General features: G+C 33.5%; 1 protein-coding gene across 1 annotated transcript in view; it reads right to left on the reverse strand.

Annotated features, from left to right (window-relative positions):
• Positions 1-1,544: 1,544 nt before the first annotated feature.
• Positions 1,545-17,782, reverse strand: part of LOC106457591 (glutathione S-transferase 1-like) — a 20,517-nt gene continuing 4,279 nt past the window's right edge. The window contains exons 2-5 of the mRNA XM_022383593.1: positions 8,777-8,835; positions 5,150-5,291; positions 4,542-4,709; positions 1,545-2,564 (exon numbers count right to left, since the gene is read on the reverse strand). Coding sequence (XP_022239301.1) covers positions 2,436-2,564; positions 4,542-4,709; positions 5,150-5,291; positions 8,777-8,835 — 498 coding nt within the window. The 3' untranslated portion in view covers positions 1,545-2,435. The remainder of the gene's footprint in view (positions 2,565-4,541; positions 4,710-5,149; positions 5,292-8,776; positions 8,836-17,782) is intronic.

A 17,782-nucleotide genomic window follows, 5' to 3' on the forward strand; every position in this document is an offset into this window, starting at 1 on the left:
CGAAGAAACTTGGCAAATATTTAAATAAAAATTGTTTAGATCACAATTTTGTGATACAAACCATTTGACATCTGAGGTGTTCGAAGAATATTAAATCTTTTTAGGGGAGAGGGCGGGGGGTGGTGGTGTTTATGTTACGGGTTTTACTTAATAAGTGAGAGATTGAAAGTGGTACTGAGATCATGTCCGGAAGAAGAAAGGAGAAGCCAAGGCCAGGCGGGTCCAACGACGAGAATATCAGAGGAGAAGAATGTCGTCGACATAATATTCCAACAAACGGGCCTTGACATGACCGGGCAAGGATCTATAGAGAGAGAGAGCGTCTAACTCCGCCCCTTTTGTGCTCAGTCGAGGAACTTTTCGAATGTTCTAGCTAATTGGACACGTGAGGGTTTCGTGATTCCCAGTCGGAACAGGTGAACTTGGGATTGAAGCAAAAGTGGTGCAATTGGCTAAAATTATATCAAGAACAAATAGAACATATGAACAATATATTTGGAATTATACACCAATATAACATACTCAAAGTTTGAAGTTATCAAAAATGTATGTCTTTTTACCCACAGTAAAATGTATGTCTTTTTACTTTTAATTTCACAGCATAAATCTGTTGTACTGAGTGGACTGCATGGTATTTCACATACTGCCGATAAAATATTGAGATATTACAATAACTCAAAATCTAGAGGTGATGTACATGTCTGACTACATTTCTGAAATCAGTACTATCAAGTTACTCCGAATAATTTGAGTTTTCTCCAGTAGCAAATATTTTGTTGTCCAGTTTAATATTTACTGAAGGGAACGTATAAAGTGTTTTCATAAATTATAAATAATCAGTTAAAAGTCTTAATGCTTGAAGTATTGGTCTCGTTGAATAAAAGTTTCGCAATTCATTAAATTCAAACCCCGCACTGATGATTATTTTGGTGGTATTTGTTAAGTTATTGTTAAGTAGGCATAAATAAATACACTTGCTTTTCAGTTATGTATAAAAATTAAATTCAAAAGATAGTTATCACTCGCTCAAAGAACGTCATCAATCTTGACTTCGCTCGATATAATATTATTAAAGTAATGAAATTCGAAATTGAGAATCTTATGTTATCACAAAATACCTCACAAGTTTCTTTATTTTTAATAATTTAGTAATATCTATGATTTATACATATATGTTTTTTACTAATTGGAAAAGTGTCTAATGTTTCCAAACAATTAATAGGGATGAGTTAGTTCTCTGACAAAAAATCATAAACGTAACTTTTACGAATGACACTGTAATGGCACGTAATAATAAGTAAAGTCGAAATATTATATGAAATTAAACAAGGTATGTAGATAATGTGATACACACTATAATTACATTAATAATTAACAAAGTTTTGAAGTAATAAGTCCTTATTGTGGTCTTTAGAAAAATCACAAGCTAATGAACAGACACCAAATATTTTGTTATAGCTTTTTAAGCTAATTATGTATGAGTATGTGATAAAATTAAAAAGGTATAAAATTATTGTCTAAGAAGTTGCCTAATTTATTTTTAAGCCAATAAATCATATATTTTGATTTTTTAAATCAATAATGTTGGATTGACCGTTTTATTAAACCGTTTGCGTGGGAGAAAGAGCGAATATTTTCGGCTACAGGTTTCAATCCCTCGACACGTTGCTTGCAAGTCGAGCGCCCTTAACCACCAGGCCATACTAGGCTCTTTGTATTCAATATTTAAGACAATTTATTCGTCAGTTAAAGTATTTCTACCTTTTTCTTTCAATTTAATGTCTACTCAAAATATACTTTGAAAATTACAAAGAAACAAATAACATATTCACCAGATTCCTTAATTTTTTGACATATGCAATATTGTTCCAGCTGTGACAAATGATTAATAATCTTTTGTTTGAACTTTCGTCTTTTCGGTCCTGAGAATACATCTTTCATTTTTATATTTGAGATCCTTAAATATTAAAAAAAAGTTTTAAATTGATAATAGATATAAAATAGGAGAGAAATGTTTATCACACCACATTACATTACAAAAAACAAAACAAAAAACAGGCACTTATAAAGTATACGACCACCAAATTACATAAGCAGCTAGTATCGCCATCTGTTGATAGTTATTGAGATAGTAATTTCTATAACGATAGATGTGAAACTATATTCATTTATGAAACATTACAGCTAACTCTGATTATGCGTGCATTCTAGTGTAAGTTAAGGATGCATTTCTTCAGCTATGCAGATGAATTTTGGCAGTGATTTTGAGAAAAAGTTTAGACATCTTATCCCAGGGAATGATATTATTCCATTCATAAAGTAATAAAATGGAGTGTATTGAATTTCTCTATGATATTTCATATACAATAATTAAGAATTTAATATAACTTCCAACAGGTGGCTTAAGGTGTGAATATCATCAGACACTGCAATCATTACTTTCGTGAAGCTTTGAACTCCTCGATAGGCTCTTTGTTGACTTCATTGTAATAAGGGAGCTCTGTCTCCATGCGCTGTAACCAACTCTGAACCTTCGGAAAACCTTCGATTTTGTAGTCTATGAGCTGAAAAATTAAAACAAGAGATTAAACATATTTAGTTGGGAAGCATATGTTTTGTCTTCATATTAATATGTAGTATCCGCGTTTCAATTTTGATATCTAATTTAATACAATTTTATAATAAATACTCGTAGATAAAAGTACAAAAAACAAGTTTACATTTGATTTACTTGAAATTCACGTTTGTACTTGTAGTATAAATAAATCAACATTTAATATGAAAACACGTATATGAGTTGTTATAGCTCTCACTTCCATACAAAAATTATGTCATTGAACCCTCTGGAATGACAAAAGAAAAGATGGTTGAGCTCCTGAACCTATTCCTCAATATAAATATTCCTCAAAGAAATTAATTTTGAATATTCAATATCTGAGAACATTTTAGTTATCAAGCAGAGAACCTTTGCTCCTGAGCATTCTCGAATTAAAATGATATAAGAACCAGGGAATACATGTATTCTTTAATACATGGGTTTTATTGACGAGTTCTTTCGGAGAAGACAAGTTTTCTCGGGTAGAAAGAGATGAGGTATTCAAAATGTAAAAAGCAAAGCTTTAATTTACGATACAAACACACTCTACGTTTGTAGTGTTTTATGTGTGGCTATCTGATTGAAACAAAGTAAAACGTACATTTTAAGAGCGTAAAAACTTTAGGTTAACTGATTGACATGAAATTTCTCCTACAATTTTTCACATTCCTAGTTACTTCATGGCCGCCAGAGAAGAAATTAGATTTTCAAGCATCTAGTAGAAATGAAAAAATATATTCATAGCATCAAAATATCAGGATTCATCGTATTAATAGATAAGGAAGCCAGGCGTGGCCTAGATATTAGGCGCTGGACTGTAGATCCAAGGTTTTATGGTTGGTGTCGGGATACAAAATTAATCACGCTCCGCAATTTAGTGCCGTGGATGCGTTATAAGAGTGGCAGTCAAATCCTTTTATTCGATTAGAGTAGTCTGTGAGTTGGCAGAGTGCCTTCTCTTTAGTCTGTCAGTTCAAAATTACAGACAACTAATCGAAATTAATCCTTATGTAGCTTTGCGCAGCTATCGGAAACAAATATAACCGCTAAGAATTATGGAGAAAATCGATAAGTCGACTGGGAAATTCAAAAATTAATGGAAATGTTACCTTTTTGAATATATATATATATATGTATATTTCTTTTGTTGTGTGTTAACAACATGTGCTAGAAACGATGAGTTGTAAAAAATAAAATGGTTTGAGAAATGCTAGTTTTTTAGGTATTTAATATATATATATATAGGCTGAGGCAAAAGTTAGTTTCCCCAATCCATATTATACTTTTATCAGTACAGTAAGTTATGTTTGTTTGTTATGGATTTCGCGCGAAGCTACACGAGAGCTATTTGTCCTAATTTAACAGTGTAAGACTAGAGGGAAGGCAACTGGTCATCATCACCCACCGCCAACTCTTGGGCTACTCTTTTACCAACAAATAATGGGATTGACCGTCACATTATAACGTCCCTACGGCTGAAAGGGCGAGCATGTTTGGTGTAACGGGGATTCGAACCCACGACCCACAGATTGCGAGTTGAGCGCCCTAACCACCTGGCCATGCCGAGCCGGGAAGTTAAAGTAATCAAATCTTGTCAGGCCGAATGTGGCCTAATAGATAGTAAGTTGACATGCCGATCAGAAGGGTCCAACACTGGGGTCGCGATTCCACTCAATACACTCAGCACTTTAAGCTGTGTAAGTTTTTTTTCCAGCTCAAAGCCAGTAAAAAGTTTTTGTGGCAGCTGACCGGCTCTGGCTAGTAGTTCAAAAATTAGGAAAGTCTTCACCAGAACCTTAGTGATTTAACCGATGTACACGTAAACTGGTGTTCATATTGTAAATACCAACTACAGGCTATCTTTATTTTACTCATGCAATTAGATGTTTCTCTGTTAAATCGAGAAAACATTTAATGAGTCTTATGACGTCCATTAAGAACCTACATCCAAGACAGTAAGACTACCAAGTACAGACAGATCCGCCAACGTCAGGGAGTTTCCCGCCACGTAGTTATTGTCTCCAATGAATTGTTCGAAATATCCAAGTGCTTCTTTAAGCTTCTTCTCTTGATCAGTGTCAATTTCAGTCAGTTGACCTAGCAGCTTCGGAAACTTCATAAACAGAATAACAAAAATTGTATTTAGTTTCATCAATTAGTGGTTGACGAACATTCAGAAAAGTAGAGCTATTACATTCCAATTTGATTTTAAATAGGAAGCTTTAGGCCATGTGAACGTACATTGTTTCATCGCAAGTATCACCAGTTTTACTTGTAAAACATATACAAAATGACCAAGACTGACGTTTGTAGCTTTCATGAATTTGTTTTAATGTAATTTGAAACATATATATATATACACATGTCTAAACGGTATATACAAGGCTTTTTATTTTACTAATCAGCTTGTATAAAAATTGTAATTTTAAAGTTAATTGCAGATTTATACATATTTCTTATTCATAAGTTATTGATTGTTTATTCAATATTCTAAAGTTTTAAACAAATGAAAAACGTATGTTGTTAACCAAGTGTATTAGCATGTATGCATACCACCAGATCGTGGGCAGCACTGTACAGCGTTCCCATGTCAAAATACAACATTCTGTCAACCAGCGCCCTCCTTTGGGGATCACAAGGATACAATCGATCAGTTTTTGCGAATTTTTGGTAAAGGTAAAGCATAATTGAGCGGCTGTAAAGAAAATAAATGCTATTGTGTTATAATATTTAATTCACTAAATCCTAGTTGTATTATAACATAAATTATGATTTATATAAATTATATTTTAATATAAATCATGGTTTTGTGCAATTATAATAATACTTAAGCCTAACAAGACAATCTAGGGAGGGGAATGTACAAGTTTTGTTCTTAAACTTTTGCAATATGTCTCTGACACAAAAGTTTTTTGCTTGAATGCCATGGAGATGAATACACATGTACAAAAACCTGAAAACTAAATCAAGCACTCTTGCTCTGTGTACTTGAGATTAGATATGAAGTACTTTCATGAAGTATTTATTCGAAACTGCTGTTAAAGATTTGAAATAAAAAGGTTATATTACATGTACGGATTTTTTTTATGTTCTTCAAAAATATCATGGCACATATTGAATCAGAACGTTTACAGAAATTGTACTTAAATATACTTATAAACAGTTTTTGGCTGTAAATAGCCTCGATTTTAACTAAAAAACATTGTGATTAATTAAACATTTTTGAATTTTTTTTTTACAAACAATAAATTTCCCCGAGTTTTTCGAAACCATTTGGTTTCAAAAGTATGGTTTTCACCTACCTACTATGAACGTTTCTCGAAGTTCATAAAAATAAATGTTCCAACATGAACGTTTTCTTCAAATTACTTCCAATCACTCAGATAAAAAAATATAAAATTAGTACAGTGTTTTAGTATCCTTGGACAGCTATCTCTCTAAGAAAATATGTGTGTAATTCAGATTTTCACCGTCCAAAAATGGGAACCCACCTTGTGAACGAGAAAGGTAAATATCTTCGATATACACACTTCAGATATACACAATAAACACTTCATAATATTCATATAAAAAAGAAACTATGATTAATATCTTAGTTTTGTTCGACATTAAAATTTGTTTTCAATAAAGTTTTATTGACCAGTTCTCTTGGATGTTGTATGTTAATGGAAGATCACAGTAATATACACATATAAACAGAAGTTTAGTACGTTATATTGAAACGATTTTGGAGCCTCCCAACGCCATTACAGTTCATGACACCACGTCTGCCCATGCTCTATCTGACAACGCTATAACTTGAAAAACGCTTTTCAACGTAGTTTCCATTGCAAAAAGCACCATTCCAAGGCTGTAATGTCCAAAACACACCCTCCTTCCCTGTACACTTAGTTTCCATGATCTATAAAGTGTACGAGGACGAAAGTTTTTTGTGCCCATTTCTACAGTAAGATTATACATAAATCAATAGATTTTGGCCAATATGTCTTCGTATTGAATAGCATGAATACTCATTTCATTCTCCAGCTGATTGAGGTATGCAATTGTTGAATAAATATGTTGTAGAAGCCACTAACCTATTAGTGTATGGAATCTCACCTATTACAAGACGCTGCACATCGTTTACCACGGTTGGGGTACGACTTGTTGCAGGTCTTTTTTTGAATGGTCAAGGGTCTCCAAGTTGATCCAAAACACTCTTGTTTTTCCAAAACCACTAAGTACAAGGGGTAGCCCATTTTCAAAAATTATAAATCCACTTTTTAAACATGTCTTGGTAATCTCAGTGGGAATATTTTGTGATCAATGTTTGGTGACATCACACTACCTGCGAATTCCAAACAATGTCAAAATACAGTTCTGATACATTGCGTTTCACCGCAACTTTATATTAGCTGAGGTTGTCACATGACATGCTGATATGCACATTCAGAATTGTTTTAATATAACGTACTCAACCCTCGGTATAGTATATATATATATATATAAATATATCGCATTACCGTTATCGGTCCAGGTTGTCAACTTATTGTCATAACGGATAATGTATGTGGTATTAGCATCCAAATGAGTTGGGGATATCCCATCTATTGGACAAAATACAAACGCCAATGTCAATCTAGTCAGCCGTCATGGAAAATCATCAAAAATCAAATAAGGGTACGAAGCTGAGTGCTTACACTCACAACGTCTCTTTCACTGTCTATAGTCAGTTGTGGGAAGGCAGTTACCCTTACATTTCTTAAAGTAGAAATGAATTGAAATAAAGACACCCTAATATGTCTACTAATTAAACTCCCAACCTCCACCCTTACAAAAAGATATTAAATAGAACTATAAAATATTGAATAGAACTAGGTAAAACTTTACTCCCTACCTTAAAAGTTCTTATATAGTTCTTACTCTCAACCTTCTCCTTTTCTCCTGAAGACTTATTCAAATATAACACGGGAACACCTAGACAAGCCCAGCTACTTGAAGTTAGACTTTCCGTCCCGGTTATATTGAATAAAATTTTTGAAGTTTTTGAAGAATTTAAATTATTTAAACATTCCAAAACTGGAATGTTATTTTTAATAATCCAAAAATAATTATTCTGGTTATTTGAAGACTGCGTTTTTATTTTTTCCAACAAGGCGTCTAGAATATTGTTAATTACTATGGAAACAGATTTAATGACTGAATTTAAAGAATTAGTAATAAATCTGAACGTCATAGGATCTTTATACAATTTTGGAATTGCATATAAAAATGGTAAATTCGTACAAGAATAATCTGTATGAATATTCTATTCTTAATAACCTTCTTTAAATTAGAAATAATATTATTTTTCTTTAAAGCGCTTTCGGTAAAAGTACTTGTAGTATTAATTTCATTAAGTAAAATTTGTGCATATATTTTTTTACACACAAAACCAAAGTTACAGCCAGCTTTATCAATCGGAGTAATAACGAATTGTTTTTGAATTTATTTTATTTTTAAATACATCGAAAGAAATATCTAAGTTATATCGAGATAAGTTTAAGGTTCTTAATCGATTCTTTATAGAATTAATAAAATATAGTTTCCATTAAAAATAACATGGTGGATAATAAGATTGTTTACTTATTTTAAGACCCCCCAGTAGCACAGCGGTTAATCTCCGGACTTACAACGCTAGAATCCGGGTTTCGATACCCGTGGTGGGCAGAGCACAGATAGCCCATTGTGTAGCTTTGGGCTTAATTACAAACAAACTTATTTTAAGAATATAATGATCAATATTTTTTTCTAAGTCTTTTAAGATTTCACATTTTTTGCGCGTTTTAAAATTCTACATTTAGTACCTTTCTTTAATATTGATTGCAGTTCTTATCGTTGACAGCTTCCAAATTTCATGTAACTAGATGATTGTGAAATATATCTTTAAAAACACTATTACTACAGTTACCAAGTAATTTGTCAACTTCTATTTGATTAAATTCTTCAGTGAATTTGTTATAGTTAAAGAGAAGAGATATTGTATGTTTATTAAAACTGACTATCGATTGAAACGATTGACAACCTGGACCGATAACGTTAATGCGATATTTAATTCATTATTGTATTATAGTGTTGATTTAATCGTCTATGAACAATTAATATAATCAATAATTTGTAAGCTATTTATTTATTTAGATATAAACATATATATATACTCACCTTTCCCACAGGGTAAATCCATTGTCAACGATTGTTGGGAGAGTATGCATGAAATTAATCTGAAGAGAATAAAAAAAAAAGATTAAATTAATCTTATGTGTCTCTGTAACCCTGGTTATTACTTTCACATAGAAAACACCGTTTGAAATTTAGAACGTGAATTTATTTATATTACTTAATAATAAAGAGATATATTTGTGAACCGTATATTTTACTGAATACCTATAACTTTTTTCTTCATGAAATATACGTTTATATCATATCTTCTGGATATATATTACGCAGTTAAGCGAAATGGATACTATATAATTAGTTATGTTCAAAGACGGCTGCTTATGTTAGATGAAAAAAAAGAGAGCTTAAGCCATATGCTTTAAACATAAAAAATCGAGTTTTTATGAGTAAAAAAATAAAATATAATTCAAACTCTTGAAAAAATCTACGAGAAAAACTGCTCGACGTGCAACAATATTAAGTTAACGTGTGTAGTTCATAGCACTTTTAAGGACAAGTACAGTTTTATACCGTGGACTTACTTTGATGTAAAAGATCGGCTAATGTATGACTCAAGATTTTGTCATGGTTTTGTGTGCCCATTTAAGTACATTTAACCAGGTCCTCCATTGGCACAGCGATATGCCTGTGGACATACAACGCTAGAAATCAGGTTTCGATAAACTTGTGGACAGAGCTCAAATAGTCCCTTGTGTAGCTTTGCGCTTAACTACAACCAAACCGGCCTGGCATAGCCAAGTGGTTAGGGTGCTCGACTCTCAATCTGAGGGTCGCGGATTCGAATCCTTGTCACACCAAGCATGCTCGCCCGTTCAGCCGTGGAGACGTTACATGTGACGATCAATCCCACTATTCGTTGGTAAAAGAGTAGCCCAAGAGTTGGCGGTGGGTGGTGATAACTAGCTGCCTTCCCTCTAGTCTTACACTGCTAAATTAGGGACGACTAGTGCAGATAGCCTTCGTGTAAATTCAAAACAAACCAACAAACCATCCACCTAACTAGTGGAGACCTCAAGCGGATTAATCAAATAGTAATATTCTCAGATAAAAGAGTAGTAACCGCAAGAGCAATAGGTTCAGCAGAAAATTTTATGCACAGTTAAAACTGAGTTCCCTTCCTGACTGAACAGAAAGACTGGACACAATTTAGTCGTGAAAACAAATGATCGCTTCTTTAACATAAGACAAATAAGTTCAAATCAGCTGAGTTGTGTTCACGATCTGAAAGACAGCGCATCTCTTGTATCTGATTTTGCGGGGAACAAGCACGAATATCTAGTACGCTAGGACTAAATTAGAATATCGTGGTTCTATATTTGTATTTTGTATTTAATGGCAAAGCTACTAAGGCTATCTGCCAACCATCTCTAGTTATGAATTATTGAACAGATGGAAGACAGCCAGTCAACAGCACCCTACCCACCATCCATGCTAAGGGCTTGACTCCACTCTTATAATGCACTCGGATCTCTCTAAAATCCGGAGCTCTACCATAGAGCTAATCCACGCTCGTAATTTTAATAATTTATCCAACAGTTATTTACTATTTGCTGGAGAAATATTTGGATGATATCTAAATAAAATCTCTGTCAAGGCCGAGCGAACTAATTGGAAACTAATACAGTATTTCTATCAAAGCACGTGCATTATCCAAGTCACTGTTGGTCATTTCACAAACAAAGTAGATACTATATGTCTTCGAGACATCAGATGACTCGCCAATTGTCAAGATCGCTGTCAAAATGTACATATCATATTCAATTATGAATTTCTCTAGCAGTCTCTCCTGGAGAAAGCGTACGTGACACCGAAAGGCGAATGACCCATAACTAGAGCAAATACAGTTTAGCCAGTTTGCAGAACGAACTTCTATTGCCTAAACTATATATACTACAAACACGTGTATAAATGTGTGGCAACGTTTGAAAAGTCTCGCTGAACGCGAAATATTCACCTGTCTAAAATAACCCGAAAAGAAACTCCCAGTTATTGTCCACTAACAGGTTGTACATTGGTGGGGAGAAGATATGTTGTTGCCCACCCCACCTCCCCAATCAATTCTTAAGGTGAAAGCATGAAATTAGGTATCTTTATGTGATTTTAAGGGATTAAATCATTGTGATAACAATATTATATATGTTTCGAGTAGCGCCAGTCCTCAACCAATTGCTTGTGCTTAAGACCAACATTGTATGCATTTTGTGAAGACACATACAACTTCTTAGGCACAGTTCACCCTATGAAGCAAGTCATACTGAATATCATGTTTAAACATTTGATCTAACTTTATCTAATAGCTGTTAACTGCTTTTTTTACATCACTGATAAAACGAAACCATATTTCAAAATTGACGTAATTTTTCATGCAAGAACAAATACTAATAGAAAACAGCAACTAAAAATGACTATTCAGAAAATTATAGGCTAGAATACAATCAAACTTTTAGAAAAAAACTACAGTGATAGAATAGCATTGACATTCGCCAAAACTATAGTGCTATAGTACGATCTACATTAAAAAACTATATTGTTATAGTACAATCTACATTAAAAAAACTATATTGTTACAGTACAATCTACATTTAAAAAACTATATTGTTACAGTACAATCTACATTAAAAAAACTATATTGTTACAGTACAATCTACATTTAAAAAACTATATTGTTACAGTACAATCTACATTTAAAAAACTATATTGTTACAGTACAATCTACATTAAAAAACTATATTGTTACAGTACAATCTACATTTAAAAAACTATATTCTATAGTACAATTTACATAAAAAACTATATTGCTATAGTACGATCTACATAAAAAATTATATTGTTATAGTAAAATCTACATTAAAAAACTATAGGGCTAAAATACAATCATGGTTTCTGTAGTGCAGAGAGAATAAAAACTGTTTGTAAACGTGGCTCCAAGCTATTTGAACGATAGATAACTGGATATTAACACTGGGTTTAGCAAGAGTAAGCCTAAGTGTGAAATAATTTCATACAGTGGCGGCTCGCAGAGAACAGCAAAACATGTATTTACTTTAGGTGTCTCACTTCATTGCCACCCAGTGACACGGTGCTATGTCTGCGGACTTACAACGCTAGAATTTGGGTTTCAATACCAGTGGTGGGCAGAGCAAAGAAAGTTCATTGTGTAGCTTTGTGCTTAATTACAAACAAACAAACTCAATTCATTAATATATGTATTTGAGTCGTCAGTCTTTCATAGCTGCAGACACGTCAGTAAGACTATTTTTGTGAAATATAAAACTCCGAAATAATCTCCAAACCAAGCTAAATCATCGCACTTTTTAACCAAGTCACTTCAGTTCATATAATGAAACTCACTTGTAATTGTTTATGTCCTTAAAACAGTGAAAAATCACATAATCATTAAATTTGTACCAGTCCTTGATCACCGCGATCTTACGTGTTCCTCGTGGTTGCAAACTTTTCTTAAAATTATTTCCATTGGTTGTTTTTAATTAAAACCTAGTTTTCAATTAGCCTATTTGCTGTTTCGCCAGCCTCGACATTCTTAATACACGCGGTAAGAAGGCTCGGCTCCTTTATTATTACTATATACAAAACTTTCATTAGACCATTAATTGAATATGGATGTATGGTTACATGTAATATGTCTACCAACCTAATCAGGAAACTCGAAGCTTTACAATATAATGGCGTCCTATTAGCCTTAAGTCTCCCCAAATATACCCCCATCCATCTGTCTTGATTTTCTAAAGATTCTACCCAGTTTCCAAAATCGCATCCAAAAACTAACCAAAAAATACTATCAGATTGCCAGTACAAGAAATACTTTGACGACGCAACTTCAATCATTAGCAGCAACACTCAAAACATGGCGCGCTCACCAGACTCCTTATTACATTTGCAGTAATTAACATGTAATGTGTTAACCATACACGTCTCGTTTCAGATACACAGCTCAGACACTACCCGGATAGAATATTCGTCGTCCGAGAAGTGAAAGTGGGTTTTTCTCGGGGTACTCCCGTTTTCCTCCCACATTAAAATTCTGGGTATAGGATCAACAGATCCCCACATGTTCGTTTTGTGTTACTCCACAATCGCGAATTGTCCTCGGTTTCTTTTGCTTTTTGTTTGCGACGAGTTATTTAAACTTATATCAAGTAGCCATTTTGGTTTTTCGACAAATTATTGCTAAACCATCTTTTATCAAGTACGGGGTGAAGATAAATAAATTTCTGAACATTACCGATTGCATTTGATTTGAAATTTTCAAATCAAATGTTTTAAATAAAATTACTACTGTATTATAACTTTGCGGCCCCTCTTGGCTGTTTCCATTGCACCACAGAGAAATTGTACAGGTAAAAAAAAAAAAAGAACCAAAAGGCACAACCGCTCTGTGTTTCACCTCAATGAAGAGCATAGTGTGTGTGGTGGGGGGGGGGGGGGGAGGTCTTTGAGCGTTTTGCTAATAAAAATGTGCAGTTTTCTAAAACAATTTTATGGCTAGAACAAATAAATTATTGAGATATATTATTTATTCAAAATATTTAAGGGGGGCACGGCCTCCTTTAACAAGCTGCCACTGAAATGTTCTTGATAATTAAGTTAAAACTTTAATATTTACACCACGCACATTATCAATTATTATAATGCTTCCTGTATCTTCATACTATTTGATTATATGTAATCAAAAACGTTCTGTGAACAGATAAACGCGCTGTCAACACTGCAACTTGTCATGGGAATTCTAATTCTAATTTTCGATGTCAGTTTAAAAGAACATACCATTAAAAGTTTTTTTTCTTCAATTTCTCTCCCGGTTGTTTAGCTGTGTCTAAAGTTTCGATAAAATTTTATTACCACTCTGTTATTGTACCTTTTCCTTTTCTTATTTACATTGATGATATTAACAGGGGCACAAAAATAAATAACGTTTGCAGATGACATAAAATTCTTGAGTATGTTTAACTGTATTTAGGATATTGAGGTAGTCTAGAATGACTTGCACCAATTAGTAAGTTGCCCAAATATTTAATAAATGACCTTTAGATATAAAGAGTGCAAGGCAATTCATTTGTGTTATCATAATTTGGACCACACGTTTAATATAATTGGGACCCCCTCATTAACGTGACTAAAGGAAAGGATCTTTGACTTAGGGATCCATAAGTCACTCTAGCCACCGAGATAGTGCTCTGCTGCTAGTAAAAGCCAATGGATATTTGGGTGTATTTATAGATGCATTGGTTACAAGATAAAAGAGGTAACGATATTTCTATATAAACTATTAATTAGGCTTCACTCGGAATCTGATTTCTTTACTTATGAAAGGATGTTGACTTACTGAAAGTGGTTCAAAGAAGGGCTACTAGAATGATTTCGTGAATGAAAGGGATAATTTTCTTTAATCATTTTATCTTGAGAAGACAGGGTAAAGAGATGATCTTATTGGAGTTTACAAGATTATATGGGAATCGATAGGTTTTATACTTGTTTTGACATTCGTGCAAAGCTATCTTCACTAACCCCCTAATTTTAAACTGATAAACTAAACAGAAGGCAACTAGTTAACATTATCCACCATCAACTCTAGGATTACTCTAATTGAATAATGGTATTTAACTGTCTTCTTTTTTAAAAACCCACAGCCACAAAGGAAGGAGATAAAGTTTGAGGCAATGGAATGCGAACCATGAACCATATAATTCATAGTTTAGCACTCCAACAAATTAGTCAACGACCAGATAAAATAAAAAGCCTCTATTTTTTTTTTTGTATTCTAAAGATATAAGGTGGAGAAAACACGTTAAGATTAAGACAGGCTAGGTACCAGTTTTAACAGTTTTATTTTTCTTGCAGGATGATTGGTTTATGCAAGGAGTTGCTGTTGGCAGTAAGTGGAAGCTGGTACTTTACAAGAGTTTAAAGAGAGGAATCAGTGAATACTTGAAAAATAAAAGGTTGGTCTAAATGTCTACTTTCTCAAGTGCGGGTGTACAAGGATAGCATTGTAGATCCTCCCTTGTTGACTGTTTGTAGCTTTTAACTAACTAAGAATATTGAACATGTGTGAGAAAAAAAATTGCCAATTTTCCCTCCTATGAAACACCAAAACCCTAAAATATTGAACATTCTCACTTATTCAGTGTTATATTAATCAACAGGTGGGCAATGTCTACATTTTACAGTTGAGTATTGACAAGATCTATATACATCAGAGATGGACTGGACAGATCCGAGCTCGACATTAATTATTTTCAAGTATAGTTGATCCTTAAAAAAATGTTGTTTTTTTTATCAGTCTCCGACTTAATCAGATCAGAACGAACCTGAAGCTTGAAAGGTTGGACACACTGAGGCTTAAAAGTGCAAATTCTTAATGTATTAAGTCAACTTGTATGTATGTTCAGTCAACTCCTCTCACATTTTTGACGATAGAAGGACCAAATTTGGTAGGTGGACTCGAAGTGGTTCAGGTTGTATGCTTAACTATATGGTGTAGCTCCTTACAAAGGGGACACCAAAAGGTCTTCCCAGGCATGATTGTATCTAAAAGTTAGTTTTAGGGTCGCTGAACCTGAATATAGCATTAGCATTGTCTCCCCCTCCCTCAGAACCCAGTAGGCGCCATTTTTGAAACTATGCTCATATCCTTTAGTGTTTTTTGGGGTACGGGTTTCCTTTGAAGCAATTGGAGATAATTGAGGAGCTTGATTAGTATATTTAGTTCTCTTTGAATAATGATGGGGCCTTTGAACCCCGCAGCAGAGTACTGTGCTTTATGATAGTATATATATACAAGGCATGTGAATAAATTGCAAAGTTGCATAAATATAAAGGGTTAAAATCATAACAGAGCAATATAATAAAACTAAAAACAGAGAAAAAACCAGCTGAAAACAAATTTAGGCCGAACTTTTAAATTTTCAGGTAAATTCTTAACAAAAAATCGACACAAGTCCCAAACTTACAAAAATTGCCTTGTTCAGCCGAAGACTAGTTAACCTTATAAACGTACATTTATGAACTGTAGAAACATCGAAAGCCGCATATAAAACAAATAAATAAATCGATGTCTTAGATATCAGGAAATGTCCATAAATCAAACCTCTTAGCCTTCTTCACTTAAAGTTGAACTTATATGTTTCTTCCAAACGTTCAAGTAAGCCATTTGTGTGGTTTTTGTACAATTTACTTCCACGAAATTATTGCTTAAAACATTGGAGTATAAATGTGTTTAATTTAAAATACTACTCATTTGTACGATATTCGTCTTCACTTAAACTTTCAAACTTTACAGAAAAACTTACCAATTACATACAGTGTGGGAGGTGTTGCAAATAATAAAAAATTTAATGACAAGAGAGTAAGCGAGAGTTTTGCCAGTTTTAATATAGGTTTAAAACAGCATATATCAATCTGCTTATGTTCCCTTTTCATGGTACATATATTTCTGTGTTTTTCATGCTTAGTTTTGTATATTACTTGTACTTTTCACAGGTTTTATCGTGACATCATTTGAAGATACTATTTCACTCAATAACTTATAAGGCTGTGTGTGTGACCCGAGGATGTGTGTATCGCGAACCGTTGTTGCAAAACGCGCTCAGACATTTGGGATGGTGGGTTCGTGCGCAAAAGAGTCACGGTCAAATCTCACTATTCGATTAGACAAGATTAGCCTAAGGGTTGTCGATGGGTGCTGTTGACCAGCTATGTTCCCTCTAGTCTATCAGTTAAACATTAGGGACGTCTATATACAGATAGCCCTTGTGTAGTTCTTTTGCGAAGTTATGAAGCAAACAAATCAATAAATTATTATTCAAGATTACAAGTACGAAACAAAAAATACCAAACCCTTCTATAAAATACGCTTGGATATCGTCTTAACATGTTAATACGTCATAAAAAATACCAAACCCTTCTACAAAATGCGCTTGAATATCGTTTTAACAGGTTAATACGTCATACTGTGCTCCATAGTTACATTGTAGGTTTGCATGAAGTTTTGCGTTGTAGATGTTTAAAAACCATGTATATGTGATAGCGGCCTACTTATTATTCAATGGGCGTTGCTTCAGACCGGTCACGTGACAAACTTTATCTGTGATGGAATTGGAGATATCAGAACGTGTTACAGTTACGACGTTTCAAAAGGAACACACACACACACACACACACATATATATATATTTATTTGTTGCAACGAGCAAATATGTTACAGCTTGACATATCCTGCACCGGAAAAACATTACCTTTTTTTTCACAGTTTAAAGTTTTAAATATTCATACATAAGTAAGAATTTAAATTCGATGACGAGGAACCCACTTTGAGACTAATAATGGCTGGAGACGGCTTAAATGGGTAATGTTAAACTTATATTAAAGTTTTTCTTCATTACCCATTTAAGCCGTCTCCAGCCATTAATAGTTATGTTTACTTAAAATTTGTGTATAAACACAAGAGTACTTACAGAAAACTTAAAAATCGACGTTGATATAACTGTTAATTAGATTTGAGCAAGATGTATGAAATAATATTGAACTTGTCCGAACATTAAGGAAAACTGATAGAAAAAATGGCACTAACATATGATAAAAGAAGAACAAGCTAAAAGTAACCATACACATATCTGTAAAAACATCTATATTGACAAACTTCTTAAAAAAAAGATGCGTTGATGTAATAAATAAATCCATATAAAACAGTAAGTAAAATATTCGGCTAATCTTACCGTGTAAGAGTGTAACAGTGGATTTCTGCGACAAGGAAGATAAGATTTATACGAATTATTTCTATGAAATGACGTGTTTAGCCACTTAACACTTTAACACACTTTACCCCGCCACCATCAATAAAAGAGAAAAAACAAAACAAAAACGTTAAGATCATTTAAACCGTTTGGTTTTGTTTGCACAAAGCTACACAATGGGCTATCTGTGTTATGCCCACCACGGGTATCGAAACCAGATTTCTAGCGTTGTAAGTCC

Source organism: Limulus polyphemus, unplaced genomic scaffold (assembly GCF_000517525.1).
Source record: "Limulus polyphemus unplaced genomic scaffold, Limulus_polyphemus-2.1.2 Scaffold350, whole genome shotgun sequence".
Lineage (NCBI taxonomy): Eukaryota > Metazoa > Arthropoda > Merostomata > Xiphosura > Limulidae > Limulus > Limulus polyphemus.